Source organism: Ambystoma mexicanum, chromosome 14, assembly GCF_040938575.1.
Source record: "Ambystoma mexicanum isolate Mex_15411 chromosome 14, UKY_AmexF1_1, whole genome shotgun sequence".
NCBI classification, from domain to species: domain Eukaryota; kingdom Metazoa; phylum Chordata; class Amphibia; order Caudata; family Ambystomatidae; genus Ambystoma; species Ambystoma mexicanum.
The window spans coordinates 666,530,061-666,546,755 of record NC_090940.1 but is presented as its reverse complement, the minus strand read 5'-3'; the positions used below and the strand labels follow the sequence as shown (position 1 = coordinate 666,546,755).

The 16,695-nt window shown below is 48.2% G+C and overlaps 1 protein-coding gene across 1 annotated transcript in view; it reads right to left on the bottom strand.

Annotated features, from left to right (window-relative positions):
- ESR2 (estrogen receptor 2) overlaps nt 1-16,695 on the bottom strand; it is a 607,028-nt gene that overhangs the window by 40,498 nt on the left and 549,835 nt on the right. The window contains exon 7 of the mRNA XM_069638222.1: nt 5,868-6,001. Within this exon, the coding sequence (XP_069494323.1) occupies nt 5,868-6,001 (134 nt within the window). The remainder of the gene's footprint in view (nt 1-5,867; nt 6,002-16,695) is intronic.

Below are 16,695 nucleotides of genomic sequence, written 5' to 3'. Positions count from 1 at the left end.
TGTCACAGGAGTGATAACCCCTTTAGTAATCAATCATGATTTAGCTGTCCAATCTATTGTTATAAGAAGATAACTGCTCATCTGCACTTCTGGAAATTGCTGAAAGGTTATCGTTCTCTAACATCAAGCTGTCAGCATGCATTGCTACAATTATATAACGAATGTGGTACATTTTTCCAAAGTGTTTTGCATTTGTAGTGGTTCTTTTGGTCATATGCCAGATGCTTCCCGCCTCTCTCGTGGCACTTGTATCTGCATGTCTAAAAAGACACTTTGAGCCTCATCACAACTTGGGCGGTAACGGTAACGCTATTAGCGCGGGCGGTATTAGCCCTACCGCCGACCTCCCCGGCGCTAATAGCGCCGGATCACGAGTTCGGCGGTAATGCAAGTCCCCATTCCCCACTGAGCCCATTCGGGAATGCCCCATTCCCCATTGGGCTCAATGGGGAATCTACGCGCTAATACCGCCGGCGGATTTCCCGCCGGCGGTAATAGCGCAAATTTTCGGCAGATTTCCCCCCAGCTCAGAGCTGGGGTGAAATCCGCCAAAGCCCTGATTCGGCAGACCCTTAAATTCGGCGGTAATAGCGCTACCGCCGGATTTAAGGGTTACCGCCGAAGTCGTGATGAGGCCCTTTGTGATGTGTTTCATGTAACCGGCATTTAACCACCTCTGGATGTATTTTCTCTCTGTATCAAACTTTGAGTGTGTTTCTGAAACCTTTTATGAGTCAAGGAACCAATGAAGGGTCTGGCTTATATGTCAAACCATCTTAGAGACCCAACCCTGCACTGTTCTCCTAAAGGTCCACCTCATATGTTCATTGATTGGTCCTTACCCTGAAATCTATGGAACAGGCTGAAAGGAAAGCCAGCTAGAAATAGTGACAACACTAACAGGCAAATACACCTGCATTATTTTGCTGAAACAATACATGAAGTCATATTTACAGAAAAACAATCTTTTGGACAGAATATATACACACTGTTGCAAACTAGTGTCATAAATGGTTCTAATTGGTCACTTATATTGCAATCCCAACAAATGGCTTTTTCCTGTTTTTCCTTTCAGAGAACCTTGTAAAGACCTAAATAAAACCTTTACTCCTAATGAAGGGGGCCCGCTTTCCCATCATACCTTCACTCGCCAATCTCAGCGGCATTGACACCAGTTAATCTTTACCAAAAGACCACCTAAGCTTTGACTGCAAATCTGCCCATTTATAGGTATGTCAGTACAGGATCGGACTCACGCGCTTTGTGGGTTTACACCAATAATACGAGGCAAAGTGTGGAGGCAACGATAGGCAAAATGTCCAGAGCTGCCAAATACATTGTCTATCTCCATCTCTCTTAAAGACTCTCTCAGTTTCCCACTTTGCTGCTCATCAGCACCCTTGAGGGACACACTTCAGAGCTAGCCCAGCGTCCACTTGGTTACTAAGCATCCGCCATAATCTGAACTCCTGTTGTCATGGACAAGATCCCCCCAGCTGTTTCCAGAGGCCTTTGGAAGATACCAGTAAGATGCCGAGTTGTTTACGGTTTCTGGGTTTCTACTGTTGGTCTTCTCGGTGATCTTTCTGTATCTTCCCACCGCACACGCGTGACAGGCAGATCTACTTCTCTTTCTCCGGTGGTTCCATCCCACCAGTCTTACCAGAATCAAACATAGGTCTTCATGTGAGAGAGCTCTCAGAGTGCAACTGCTGAGAACTACTTGTAATTTAACAGATCTATTTTCCTGGATAAAAGTAAACCATTAACTCCTGAACTCAATGGAACACAGGCTGGATGCAAGAGACCAACTTGTAACTCAACAGTTCAAAAACAGTCATCATTTATTAGGGATACAAATATAATCCACCTTAAAAACTGTTAAACATCAACCTGACGACAGGGGATATCCACAACATGTGAATCTATGAAAGATCCAATGCTGGAGAAATTATAACTCAACAAAGAAAGCAGAAGAAAAGTGTGAAAATGGCAGTGTAAACCAAGGAGACCCTTTTGAATCTGTCCTTCCACCACAGGTACTTGTTTGGCAATCTCAGGTCCAGGATTGCCCTGAGTCCCACATTTTTCTTGGGCAATATTCCTGATCTCCCAAGTTGTAAGAGTTTCCACTGCTCCCTTCAGCAAAACCTGAGAGATTGCCACTAGTAGGAGCTGTTCTGGAGCCGCTAATCCTGCCTTTTGATAAGTTGGTTCCATTGGTGATGATCTGAAACAGCCAAAGATCTGGAGTTATTTTTTCCTGATCCTTTCGAAACGGGTGGTTCCTGCCCTCTTCAGCCAAAGAGTGAACCGAAAGGACCAACCTAAAAAGTTTTTGGCAGTGGGGTTGTTGGCAGGACTGAGGCCTATCTGTTTTCCTCGACCAGCAATCATAGGAATTGATGCCTCTAAAGACTCAAAAAGGGATCGGGGTTGAAAGCCTGAGATGAAAATTTTCGAGGGAGAAAAGACAGAAGATTATTTTTCCAAAATAACCTTCAGTCTTTTCTCCCTGAAAATGTCTGACTTAGCCCCCACCCACATCTTGAGACGGAGTCTGTGCTGATTTTAATATTGACGTTGCTCCCTGGATCATCTTGTGGAAAAGCCCTGACCTATCTGGGGGTTGATGCGTTGTAGCCTCACAGGTCGCGCCCCACATCGTGTGGGTGCAGCACGCCAATGTGCATGTGGGTTTAACCATTCTGTGTGCCAAACAACCCAAAGCAAACATCACCCCCTCCCCCCAAGCAACCAAGGTTGCTTGATTCACCGTATGGATGATTAATTGGGATGGCAGCTATAGAGGCATCCGCTATGGAGTCTTGGATCGCAGGGATATCCAAGGTAGGGTGAAAAGGTAAGACGAGTCACCAGGAATATGACAGTGTTCCTTGGCAACTGCCTTGGAGATGTCAGGCAAATAGGAAGCCTTCTGCCAAACTGGCATGACCTTTTCCATCAATGCCTTGCCAAATGGCAAAAATCTTTTCCAAAATATCCATCGGGCGTGAACTCTGCATTTCACTATAGGGGCTAGGAAGCCTGAGGTGTGCGATGCCCTGACCACCACACTTTTTCAAGCTAGCCATACTCTCCACCACGACACGCAGTTGCCATGGAAATATCCAGATTGGGCGATATATCAAGGCCACTGGCATCATTGAGGTATTCAACCATATCACAAAGGTCTGGGTGAAAGGGGGGCAAATTCCAAAACCCTTTCATGGACTTGACCTGACCAAGGATGTGTGGTCCTCTGCAAGGACACAACAGAGATCTCCCGATTCCAGCAGCAATGACAAGTGGTGTGGGCCAGCAAGGGCCGCGGTAGTTGAGCCGTTGGAGCCAGAGGAAGCCGTCACTGAAGGTGAGGCTGCTGGTGGAGCAGAAGGTAAGGGGCAGGGTGTGTTTGTGCCGCAAGGATAGGCGCGGCTGATACCAGCTTCACGGGCATCACTGCAGAGTCTACACGCAGGACTGAGCTCGGAGGAATATGATGGGGAGACGTGATGCAACTGGGCAGTGAAAGAGCAGCGGGTTGGCAGTCAAGGGCGGAAAGGTAACAGGGGCCGGGCTGGCTTAAAGATGTCTATTGTGGTATCGTGGAAGGCTTCACACGCCAGTGGAGTAGAAGTGAGATGAGAAAGTAAAGCCTTGCACTTACTCAACAAGTCCAGGGACACATTCTTCTCTAGACATGGATCAGGGATGTCATTTCCAATCCCCAGACAGTTGCGTTACATGTGCCCGAGCGATCATTGGATCCAGGCTCGATCATTGTAACGCACTCTTTGCAGGCACTTCCGAGCACAACGGCCGAAAAATCAAGACTATCCAGAACAACGCACTTCGAGCAGCCCTCAACATCCCCAAAAGGGTGCACATCACCCTGTCATGAAGAAATGTCCATTGGCTCCCTATTCAAGAACGGATTCTTCCCAAAACCCTGTCAATCACACACAGATGTCTCGCCAATGTGGTCCCCTTACCTCTCACAGAAAATTAGAAAAACTACCCTAACCAGACCCACCAGAAAAGCCTATGCCAACCGTCTAATGCGACCCAAATTTAAACGGTCTAAAGATGGAGGCTCCAGCTTCCCAACGATTGCAGCCAAACAATGGAACTTACTGACGCCGGCCCTGCGTGCCGAGCAATCATACTGGACCTTCTGCAAATCGCTAAAGACTTGGCTGTTTATCTAAAACATTTACCCTACTCTGCATGCTGCAATTGTCTATCTGTACATCCTTCCTATGCGTAACTGATTTATGTAACAACAGCGCCTTGAAGCCCCTGGGTTTAGTGCACTATATGAATGAAAAAATAAATAAATATTAAATGCATTTCCTAGAAGGCAAGGAGTGGGTGTGAGAATAGGACTATTGACTCCTTGACCTGTAGCAGCTTCTCTTGTTTCTCTTCACCTTCTGTTTGGTTCCAAAGTGATGTTCTGGGTCGGAGGGCTCGGCGAGGATCTTGGCAGGCAATTTTTCTTCAGGGGTTTGATAACTTGCCTGCTTAAGGTTGAGTAAACCATGGCCACGCACTCATGCGCAGCCTTGGGGTTTAATGAATAAGCACATTCATAGGGGTTCATTACGAGGTGGGCGGTAAGGGATTACCGTCACCAGTAAGGGCACCGGTGCCGGTAATCCCTTATCGCCCTATTCCGAGGTCCCTTAGCGTGTCCCTTCCCTAACGCCTGGCTTTACCAGGCATCATGGAAGGGACCCGTTAAGGGACCTCAGAGCTAGCGGGCCCGTTATTAGCACAAACCCCATTCCCATTGAGCCCTATGAGGGCTCAAATGGGAATGGGGAATGGTTCCCGGAAAGGGGACTTACCGGGTCCTCCAAGGTCGGAATGACCCCGTAAGTTCCTTTTCCAGGAACACGGACCCGGAATGCGGTAAGGGGGTAGCCATGGCTCTAAAAGCACCATGGCTACCTCCAACCTCGTAATGACCCGCATAGTCTCAGTATTGTGCGCCTGCCACTAGCATCACGCAAAGCAATGACAAGGGCAGGAGACGGATATCCGTCTACCTCAATCCATGCAGGTCTAGGAGACATGAATCAAATGAAAATGTAATAATCCCTGCATCTGCTACCATGGAAAAACCGAACCGAGGTCAAAGGGCAACGCATCCCCATATATGTACTGACAGCAACATGTGACAAAGTGACCCCGTGGCCATCGTCCCCAGGACCTTGAACGCCCCTGTAATCTGGAGGGATTTAGCCTGTGGCCACATCTCCTGGCCTATTTGGGGAAACCCATATTTTAGAAGGAATTGCTCCCAGAATCCCCCTCAGTGTCAGAGGGGGTACCTGCACTGGATCCAGCAGCCTCAACGTCAGATCCGGGAGGAAGAGCACTATAGAGAAACCCTAGTCAACTCCCTCAGGCTAATATTTATTAGGGTATATGTTGAGGGTGGGGCTAGCTTGGTGAAGCAACGGAGCGCTTTGGAGGAAGCACACAGCGAGGGAAGCAGATTGCCAGGAACCAATACAACTCAGTGGGGAGATAAAAATGCACTGATCTCAAGGGTCCGGCGAAGGAGTTGTCCCAACTAGCGAGAGAGGCAGGGGAACACCACACATGTCTTTTGTCCAATACAAACCAACTTAAATCAGCCTAACAAAATTTGCAAAACCTTCTCCTGCCTTATAGACAAATATTCAAAGCTTAATCAAAGAAGCTTATATTGGACACCCTTTACATTTATGATCGCAAGTCCCTGCAATGCAATTGTTTGAGCGCTGATGCCAAAGAGCGTGGGATCGGCTTGTGTGTGAGGAATACGCAGTGGCTGAAACCTGCCATAATCAGTGCTGAACTGTTCATTCACTCACTGGAGTTCAGGAGAATCATCGCCTTCAGACACAGGAACTCCTTCTGCTGCAGCTTGAGTTCTCGAAGCCTCGCCGTCGCCGCAAAGAGCATATCGAAGATTTCATAGAGTCCTTCCACGCACTTCCCTTCCTCCCTGTAAAGTAGGGTTAATCAACACTCGTCAAGCCATTGACCAATCAAAGGATGCAAAGCCACACATTTCATTCTAAAGATAATGAATAACTGATTAACCTTTAATGCTATGAAATTATAGAAAATACTTTAACAAGGAATTATAATGAACTACTTGCAAATTAGATAAACAAATCAGGAGACAGTATTGAATAATACAGGTTGTCACGGATGATCGGAAGTGGGGATGTGGTGAATTATCGATTGGTATCAACCACTGGGAAGCCCAGCCCAGGTAGATCTTCCCTGAATGGGTCAGAATGCCATTGGAGGCACGGAAAGGGCCCGCTACTTGATGCACTGAACTTGGGTCCCTTTTGGTGAATTCACCCACTGAATACAGGATCTTAGACACTGACCGGCAGTAGCATTATATCTTCTTGCTAGTCAGCTAAGCGTTGGCAGTGTTTGCCAGTCTTGGAGTCCTCTGGGGGCTTAGTTTCAGCATGAAGATCAGTTGGACATGGTATGTTTGCTCTGTTTTTATTTTGTGAAGAGCCTTATTTGGGATGACTGGGTGTTGTATTGTAAGTCTTGTCTTGTCACTGGCCAGGTGTGCTTCCTATTAGAATGTTGGTGTGTGGACGAGCAGCTCCGGAGAATGTTGAGTGGATCTGGGAGTGAATGTTGCAAGAGTGTCAGTTGGGGCCTGAGCTGGGTATGGCAGGATGGCCGGTGGGTCTACTCCTCTGTATGTAGTGACCGTTACCTATCCCTGTTCCTAAACATCACTGTATATATATACCCAAGAGTAACTGGATTATATACATACTGTATAATAAAGTTCTACCCGGACCAATCCGAGACTCCACAGCAGGTCTGTGTCTGAGTGCTCAGCTGAGTGACTACAGAGAGACTTCATAACACTGGGCAGGACATCACATGTGGTCACTCGATCTGGTGCTTTCCTTTGCCAAGACTTTTTTTTTTGGGAATGTCTTCGAAATGTCGACTCTCATTGGATTTTAGAATTGAGTGTCTCTTTCCATTGGAGAAATGGATAAGCATTACAACATGGTGTGGAGGGGGAAAGGGTCTGCTTAATACCTCATTCGTGTGTTACTGTACCCTACATTATAATGTTCCTTTCAGCTTATGTTTTCCATCTTTTGTCCTTTTGATCTGCCTTCGCTTAACAAGCGTGTTCTTCCTTTGCCCTGTACTTTCCCTTCCTGCCCCTCTATGCCTGTTTCTCTCTGTATGATCAGAAAGACTTCTCATCTCTTCTGCTCAGGTTCCTCTGCTATCGCCTGTCTCTGCAAGCACATATTCTTCCTGCTTGATAGACACATTAGCCTTGCACTGTCTGGATAGCTCATGTCGTTGTGACGTGGTAGGTGGGGCTTCGCGGGGGCGGTTCGGTATGCAATGATCTGCATAAAGGCAGAGGCGCTGTTCAGTTCAGTAGGACTTTGCAGTGTGTTCTCGCTTCCAACTGGATCTCTGTACATCTGTCTAGTGTGTGTCTCCTAATTATTTATGGCCTTACAGTGTTGGCGTGTGCTGGCATGAGTATTGTTTGTTTGTTTGCTTGTTTGTTTCTTTATTTGTAGCGGGCGCCAGACCCAAAGGTCTCAGGGCGCGGAGATAAGAATGCTTTAGGCTTACAAGTTACAAAATTTCATAGGCATCCAAATACAAATAAATTTGAATACAGTAAATATTACAGGTGCATTACAAAAATGGAGTCAATACAGCATTCAGGTAATACAGGTGAGGAGTCGTCACAGCGGGAGGCAAGGGTCCAGTAATTAGCTAGGTCAAGTAACTCATGCAGTTGTGTTATAGGTCATTTTCTTTGAGCCATTTGATCATGTTTAATCTGAAGAGTGGGTAAGATTGGTCAGCTGTTAGAGTAGGTGGGAGGGAGTTGAGTTCCACAGTTGGGCCGCTTTGACAGGGAAACTATTTACCCCGGTTGTCGTCATTTTGAAGGGGTGGACTGATAGGCAGTTTGTATAGGCTGTTCTAGTAGGTCTGGATGCGACTCTTCTTTTCAATCTCTCTGTTAGGTAGCTCGGTGCCGCATTATTAAGGCATTTGAATGTTAGAGAAGCAGTTTTAAGTTTAATTGTGTCAGCTGTAGCGAGCCAGTTGGATTGTCTTCTGATCGTTGTTATATGTTCACTTTTGGAGATTCCTAGTGGCGCTCCAAGGGCATTGTTTTGCAGTATTTTAATTTTTTGCGTGATATATTTATTGGATCCCAAGTAGAAGGCGTTACAATAAACTAGTTTGGAGAGCACAAGTGCTCTTGCCAGCGTGGTGCAACTATTTGAAGAGAGTTAAGGTCTCTTGCTGCCCTGATCAGCTTACACGTGTAGGCTGTGGAGGATGCCATGGCATTGACTTGTTTTGCCCGGGTGAGGATAGAGTTGCGATAAAAGCCTAGTGTTTTCACCTCCTTTGCAACTCTAATTATGTGCCCATCTATGACAAAAGATGTGTAGTCCTGGCTAAGTTTCTTGATGTTCTGTCTAGTTCCCAGTATGATGAATTCCGTTTTGTCATCATTCAGGCATAGACCATGACGAGCCATCCATGCCTGGATGATGAGGTATATCTTATTCACCAAGGCCAAATCCTGCTTGTAATCCCCCAAAAGTGGGATGAGAATCTGGGTGTCATCTGCGTAGTTAGTGTAGTTGACATCTAGAAGGTCCAGATCATCAAACAGGGGCTTAGTAAAAATGTTATACATGGTAGGGGAGACTCATGATCCTTGGGGTACACCACAATTAATAGGGGCAGGGTCAGCAGCTACAGATGCAGAGAAGACCCTCATGGTTCTCTTGCTTAGGAATGATTTGATCCATGCTATGGCATTGGGTGAGTAGTGTGCTGCCGACTCTAGGTGGTTGCAGAGCACATTGTGATCCACCAGGTCAAACGCTGCCGAGAGATCCAGTAGGAGAAGCAGGGCAGTTTTTCCCTGGTCTCTCAGCTCGTCAACCTGAGTCTTAACATCAATGAGTGCTGTTTCAGTGCCGTGCTGTGGTCTGAAACCTGATTACCGCGAGCCTAGGAGTTGGTGCAGCTCCAGGAATTTCTATATCTGTAAGTAGGCAACTCTTTTTAAAATCTTTAGTAAAAATGGCACCGTGGTGATGGGCCTGTAGTTTGTGGGTATGGACGGGTTCAGTGATTACTTCTTAAGTAGGGGGAGGACCCAGGATTCGTTAAGATTACTTGGTATGGTACCAGCGGAGAAAGAGGAGTTGATGAGTTTAGAGATGAATGGTGATAAATCTCTAGCACCATCTTTTGTTACTTGTGCTGGGCAATTGTCGCCTCGGCAATTTGATGGTTTAAGCGATAAGATTATTTCTTCAACCTCCAATATGGAGACTTTGGTGAACTTAAATCTTTGTTTGGGTTTGGCAGTGGTACTTGGTTTGTCGGTTTGGGTAGTTGTAGGAGATAAGTTTAGTTTTTTCTTATCAAATTTAGTTTGGAGGGTGGCAGGTTTGTCGCTAAGGCCCTTCTGGATGTCAGAACACCATGTCTTATTTTTGATACAGTTATCAGGTACCGGGATGGGGTTCTCCAATTCTTTTAGTATTGTAAAGAGCTCCTTAGTTCCTGATTTTGCTTGCATTATTCTAGTGTCATAGCTTTATTTCAGATTTGCATTTAGTCGAGACAGTGGTAAGGGCGGCTTTATTCGCCTCTGAAGGTGCTGGTCTCCAAGAGGATTCGCACTTATGTTTTTCTTTCCTTACTGATTTTAGGTAAGGGGTAAACCAGGCATTTAGGTGTGCTCTAGGTTTGCTGTCTCTCATTTTTGATGGGGCGATAGTGTCTAAGGCCTTGGCCATGACTGTGGTAAACTCGTTGACTAAAGATGAGGGATGTAGTGTGTCAGGCAGTTAGTTTCAGGTAGGTAAAATTAGCGACAATAACATGTCTGTGGTTATATTTTTTTTATTCCTTGGTAACTTTGGGGGTGCTGAAGTATTATTTTGTGGTTGGAAGGTTTTACCCTCTGTGGACAATGCTGTAGGAGTGTGATCAGTCCATACTTCAGGACTGATAGACGTAACAGTTGTGTTACATTTGTGGTCAGACACCCAGTCTAGTGACGGCCTTTCTCGTGGTAGGCTGTGTCACTCTTTGGGTAAAGCCGAGCTCTGAGAGGGCATTAGCAATGTTTAAGGCTTGTATTGGTCCGGAGGCCTGAAGCTGCATTACAGGCTTGGCCAAAGTACATATTTTAATCTGTCTAGGTCGGCCGGTAGCCTGGGTTTAGATGGAGGTAAGAGACACTGGATTCTGCTGGTGGCTCAGCCCCACAGCACTAATGGAATAAGGAATGCCCCTACATTTTCCCAAGTATTTGTTGGAGCCTGCTAACTACAGCTAGTCCACAAACACAAGACCACTTAAAAGATGCACTCAATGTGGTCCAAACCTCTTGCAAGTTTGACAGTCGTCGAATTCCACTGCAGTGATCCATAGCAGAGAAGGAAGGAAGAACTTGAACTAGTACCAGTACATTGTTTCATGTGGAGTGTCCTGGAAGCAAGCATATGCTGTTATATGCTGTTATATGGATTCCTGAGAGCTGCAAAGTGACTGTCAGAGTCAGACCAGAGGAGGGCCCGCTTTCTGTTGCACTGCTCTAGTAGGGAAGCAGTGGAGATGGCCACTGTGCAGCGTGTGCACTTTGCCTACCCCAACATCTACCAGGCCTTCGTTCCGAGGCCATTTGAGGTAAGCCCTGCTGGGCCTTGTCATATTCTTCACACAGAGGCAACCCCTCTTAAGATGGCTGCCATCGACACTCGTAAAGTGCTGGAGCCTGTGTGCTCTTTTATCCAGCCTTCCTGCGCTCCGGATTGGCTTCTGGTACATACAAATCCCCAGGAATCAGGGAGCTGGCAGGCGAAGCTGCTCCCTCCCCCCAAAGGACCACCAAGGGCCGTGTCCCCTGTGTGTCCCTGTCCGATCACTGCCGGCACTACTACCATAATGAAAGAACACGCTGCACCGCGTCGTCCCCCGCTGCCCCACTCATCCTTACCAACAGCCACTGTGCGCTCTACACTTGAAGCAACTCCAACCCAACATGCTGGGGGTAAGACTTCCTCACCACAGCTGCTAGCGTTATTTCTCTTTCCTCACTCTGACATCTTGCTGCCCCCTCCCATCACATCGCGGTCTTCCGCTACCCTTGTTCTGCGACACGCGCTGCCCCAGTGACACACTACAACAGTCTCCCTGTGTGATGACACTCATGCACCCACTACCAGTGCCGCCCTGCAAGGGCCCTCCTCGTTCCTGCCACGTGCCTCTACCATCCGTAACCTTTTCCCACACACCCCATGCCACTCAGCCCTGCGTCCTGCACTACCAGCCCTGGGATCAATATTCCACACGATACGACAAATGACTGTAATCCTAGATGCCAGGGAACCTACGATTGATTTCACATCCCATACTGCCCACCATCGCACCTGGCCACCCACCACCTCACCTGGCCTTCAGCCTCAGGACACAGTGCCACCCTCCTGCAGACCACCTGGCCTGCCATCAGCCTACAACCCTGCCCACACTTCGCCACCACTCAGCCATTGTTCACTCCTATGAGCCCTGTCACTGCTGAGTGCTATTATCTCCAGAAACCTCCTTGACACACTCCTGTTCTCCCTAAAGCCAATAGGCAAAACTGTCTTTATAAACACACCTACACAGCAGAATCTGTTCAACACTCCATGCTCCATTAACAGATACATCAAAGCTACATTGTATCTTTCCTACCCTTTCCAGCCCCCCAACTGGGTTCACCTGCACCCAGCCTTGTCTAACTGCAACATACCCTTCCCCCAGACCTCAACGTACCACCCAGCATCCTTGCACACCAAGCCCTCCCACCACTGATACAATGACCAACTAATAGAACAGAGCACACTCCCTTCACACTCATCTCACAGCCACTTCCAGGCCCTGTACTGGCACAAACCGATCCGCAAGACTCATCATGAACCTCAGCACAATGCACACCCCTCCACTACCCACCCACTGAAAAGCATCCTCTTGCTCACCTTAGCCTACAGACCCACACCACTCTCCACCGCCTCTATTGCAACTGCCAGTCCCTCGCCCCAGCCTCCCTCATGCACACTCATCAATGCACTTCCAGTCACTGCTCACGCTACAGATATCCGCGACCTCATCTCCAATCTGAATCTTGCCATCCTAGCAGTTACTGAAACATGGCTTCACTCGGCTGCTGGTCCTGTCCTCACCACTGCTATCCCTGCAGGGTACTCCATCCTACGCAGCGACCGCACAACACACAAATGGGGAGGAGTCACCCTCATTCAAAAAGACTCACTCTCAGACATCTTACTAGCATCGCTGCTGCATCCTTCGACCTACTCACCACCAAGCTCACACTATCACCACCCTTCACTATAACCTGCCATGTCATCTACCAGCCTCCAGACCCTGCCAACTCCTTTCACAACTCATCAGCACAAGTATCACACCAACATCAAAAATCCTCCTACTTGGAGATCTAAACGTGGGCCGCAATGACCCCGCCGATGAAGACGCCACCTTACTCTCCAACTCCCCTGACTCCTTAGAATTCACCCAACATATACGCAGCCCAACTCACCAGTTGGGCAGATCACTTGACTGGCTCGCAGACATCAACTGCAACATAAGTAGCATAGTCATAACACCCAACCTCTGGTCGGACCACCACACTATCACCTTCTTGTTGCCCACCACCACAGCATGAGCAATAAGACCTCTATCCGCCCCTGCGATAACCAGGTACTCCTACAACCTCACCAAAGAACATCTCTTAGCCATCCTCATAGCGAACTGCACCCTCACTGCTGCCACTCTGCCCGCTGACCCTAAACGCCTGGCTGATACAAACAACACTGATACATACAACAACTCAGACAGCCTTAGATGCCTTCACTCCTCTCAAACCTCGTAGAGCCAAACCATCAACTCACATCAATTCCTGGTTCACCCCAAATCTCAGTAACATGAGAGCTAAAAAGTGCATCCAAGTAACCACCTGGGTTAAATCTCAGTCTCCAGCCAACAAGTCAAAGTTCCTTCAGTTCGCTAAGGAATTCAAGCAAGCCATCCATTCGGCCAATGCCTCTTCCCTCTCCAACAGGATTGCCACAGCCCAATCCCAAACACACAAATTATTCTCCATCCTTCATGATCTAGAATCCCCTATCGCACCCATTGTCAACTTCACTAAAGATGAAACTTGGTGACAAAACATCCAAGATGTCCTCACCGAGATCACGTGCCCACAAGCAAAAATTGAAGCCAAGAGTGCCTCCATCCATGCTAAAGCACACAAGCTGGACTCCAGCCCACCCCCCATCCTGACCCTCACCACACCTCCCTCCACTGTCTCCTCTTTTTGCTTCAGGCCTGTTTCAGAGGTAGAAACCGCCAGCCTTATCGCCGGTTTCAACCCATACTGCTGCCAAGGCAACACCTGCCCCGCCCTCCTCATCAAGGACTGTGCCATACCCCTCACCCCTATCATCACGGCTTTCATCAACTCCTCATTTGCCAACAGCTTCATCCCACCTCCCCTTAAGGAAGCATGGAGAGTTCCGCTCATATAAAAGCCTCCCTTGATCCCAGCATTCATATGAACTACAGGCCCATTGCCACCGTCTCTTTCCTGCTTATAATCCTAGACCGTGCAGCTCACTCCCAAATACAAACCAACCTTGAACAACACAACATCCTGAGCCCATGTCAGTCAGGCTATCATCCAGGATCTGGCACTGAGGCGGCCCAGACGACATTCGAGACACAGGCAACCTCGCCCTTCTCCTATTGCTGGATCTATCGCCAGCATTTGATTGAATGATTGATTGATTATTTATAAGGCGCCTATACACAATGTGTTTCGAGGCACAACAAGACAAGGGGTTGGGGAAAAAGGGAAACTAAACAAATATGATCCTACTATGCCTTGTGAATTTTCGATCGTGCAAGTGCAGTAAGAGAAGTGCAGGGGAGACGGGATGGGGGCAGAGGTGGAAGGGCCTGCGAGAAGAAGCAAGTGCCAGGGGAGGCCAGATGGACAGTGCCAGGGGAAAGCAGAGGAAAGCAGAGAGTGTAGGCGACGGAAGGTCCACAAGCTAAGTGCGAGGAAGGGGCAGAAGGGCTACAAGGGTGCAGGCCCAGCCAGGTTAGTACAGGGCAAGTGCAGGTTGTGGCGAGCTGCAGGGGGGACAAGTGACCAAGTTCAGGGTTAGAATGGACTAGGGGGACCTGGAGCCCTGTAAGACTCTGAAAGAACCCAGCAGCCAGCCAATAGGAAGAAGGAGACATTAGCAGGGAAGGGGTAGAGCGAAGGAACAACAGAAAAAGAAAGTCTTGAGAAGCTTCCGGAACTTAAGGAGATCCGACTCAAGTCTCCGAGGGGCAGGGGGCCATTCCAGAGCGAGGCACATGTGGAGGAAAGAGATCTACTCCTCACTGTCTGCTTGGAAAAGCATCTGATCTGCAGAGAGTTAGAGCTAGAAGACCAAAGGGCTCTAGCAGGGAGGTTTTTAGGGAGAGGGAGTTGGATGTAGCAGGGTCCCAGGGCCCAGAAAGCCGTGTGGACGAAGCAGAGGGTCTTTCCCTTGATCCTCGCAGCAACCGGAAACCAGTGGAGAGATTTTAGGGGTGGAGATATGAGGTCCCTGGGCTTCAGGCCAAGAATAAGACTTGCAGTCCTGTTCTGAATTAGTTGAAGGGGGCGAAGGGAGGAGTTAGGCAGATTACAGAAGAGGTTGTTGTAGTAGTCCAGCCTGAAGAGAACCAGAGCTCTGGAGACAATGAGTTTCTGGGGGAAGGTGAGGAAAGGGGGAATGCCTCTGAGGTGTTGCCGCTGAAAGTGGTCCTTCTTGCCAAGGTCCATGATGTGAGGAGAAATGGAGAGAGCTGAGTAAAAGATGACACTAAGGTTTTATGCCTCACACCAAGGTTTTTTGCCTCACAGGAGGTCGAGGGGAGGGTTCTCATGGAGGGCAGCCAGTTTGGGGGAGGGAAAAGGGAGCATGGGTCCCAATGAGAAGGATCTCTTTGTTACTGGCATTAAGGCAGAGATGTCTAGCAGTGCACCATGCCTGTATAGTAGACAGGCAGTCAGGAATGAGAGTGGAAGAGGAGGATGCACGGGAGAGAAGCCTGAAATGGAGTTGTGTGTCATCTGCATAACACTGGAAGTTAGGACAGAAGGTGGAGATCAAATGGGCTAGAGGGGCCAGGTAGATGTTGAAAAGCCAAGGCGAGAGGTCAACCACCAGACCCTCTGCCAACATCTCACCTCTGCCTCCAACCTCTCCCCTATGGCCATTAAATGGATCGCCTCCTTCCTAGCAGACAGGACAGCCAATTATTATGCCGGCAACACAGCGGCCCACCCTACGCAGGTTTTCTGTGGTGTCCCACTAGACTCCTGTGTGTCTCATCCTCTGTACAACATATATACAAAGCCACTATTTGACCACCTCATCTCCCTGAGTGTATCGCAGATGATACTGAGGTCCTCATCCCTCTCTCTGGCAACTCTGAGCAGGACTCCAGCCACATCATCAAAATCTACAACACTATCCAAACCTGGATGGACAATCACAACTCTCTCTCAATGATAAGACCGTGATCTTGATCATAGGTCCCTCAGCCCACCTTCTCAAACTCGACCCAGCCTACCATGCCTTCACAATCAACGTCTGCACCATCCCTGTCTCGCAGGCCATCAAAACATTTGGCGTCTACCTCGACTCAAAACTATGCATGACCCCGCCAGGTCAATGTTATTGCCTCCTCAGCTGCCTACACCATAAAACTCTTAAATGCATCCAAACTCCTCCTTTCCTCACAAGACCTCCTAACCACTGCCAGGGTGGTAGTAGGCTTGTGCCTCGCCTATTGCAACTCCCTTCTCACGGGTACCTCAGAACGCAACCTATCCAAGCTACAGACCGTACAGAATAATGCCATCCGAGCTGCCATGGGTCTCTCTAGGCGTGACCATGTGGCTACCCATAGGAAAGCATCTCACCGCTCCTTGTATGAGAGAGGATTATCTTTAAAGTACTCTCCATTACTCATCGTTGTCTCTCCAACTCGGCACCACCCGACCTGTCACAGAAAATCTCTAAGACAAGCTCGTCCCAACCCACAAGACTTTCTGACAGCCAAAGACTCTCCACCCTGCGCTTCAAGCGCACCGGAGCTGGAGATTCTAGTTTCCCAGTCATTGCCACTCAACTGTGGAAGAACCTACCTCCCCACCTATGTGCTGAATCTAAATACTGGCCTTTCAGAAGACAATTCAAAACTATCCTATTCCATTGACTCTGTGATGACCAAACTATTGACAGTTGAACATTATTCCTGCCAACTATCACTTACCTGATTTCTACTGCCACAACCTCCTGCCTCTCATCGCCCCTCCACCTTCACTCCCCTTCACCCCCTCCGCTTTTTGCTTAAACAGTACCTTGATGCCTGAGGGCTTTGCGTGCTCTACAAATGCGTAATAAATAAATAAATAAATAGGGGGTAGCTCTTGCGCTTTGAGAGTCTTCATGAGGATGAATCAACTCTACGTCAGAGATTCTGTGTCAAGACCAGAGGCGAGCAATATGCTTAAACTTCTACCAT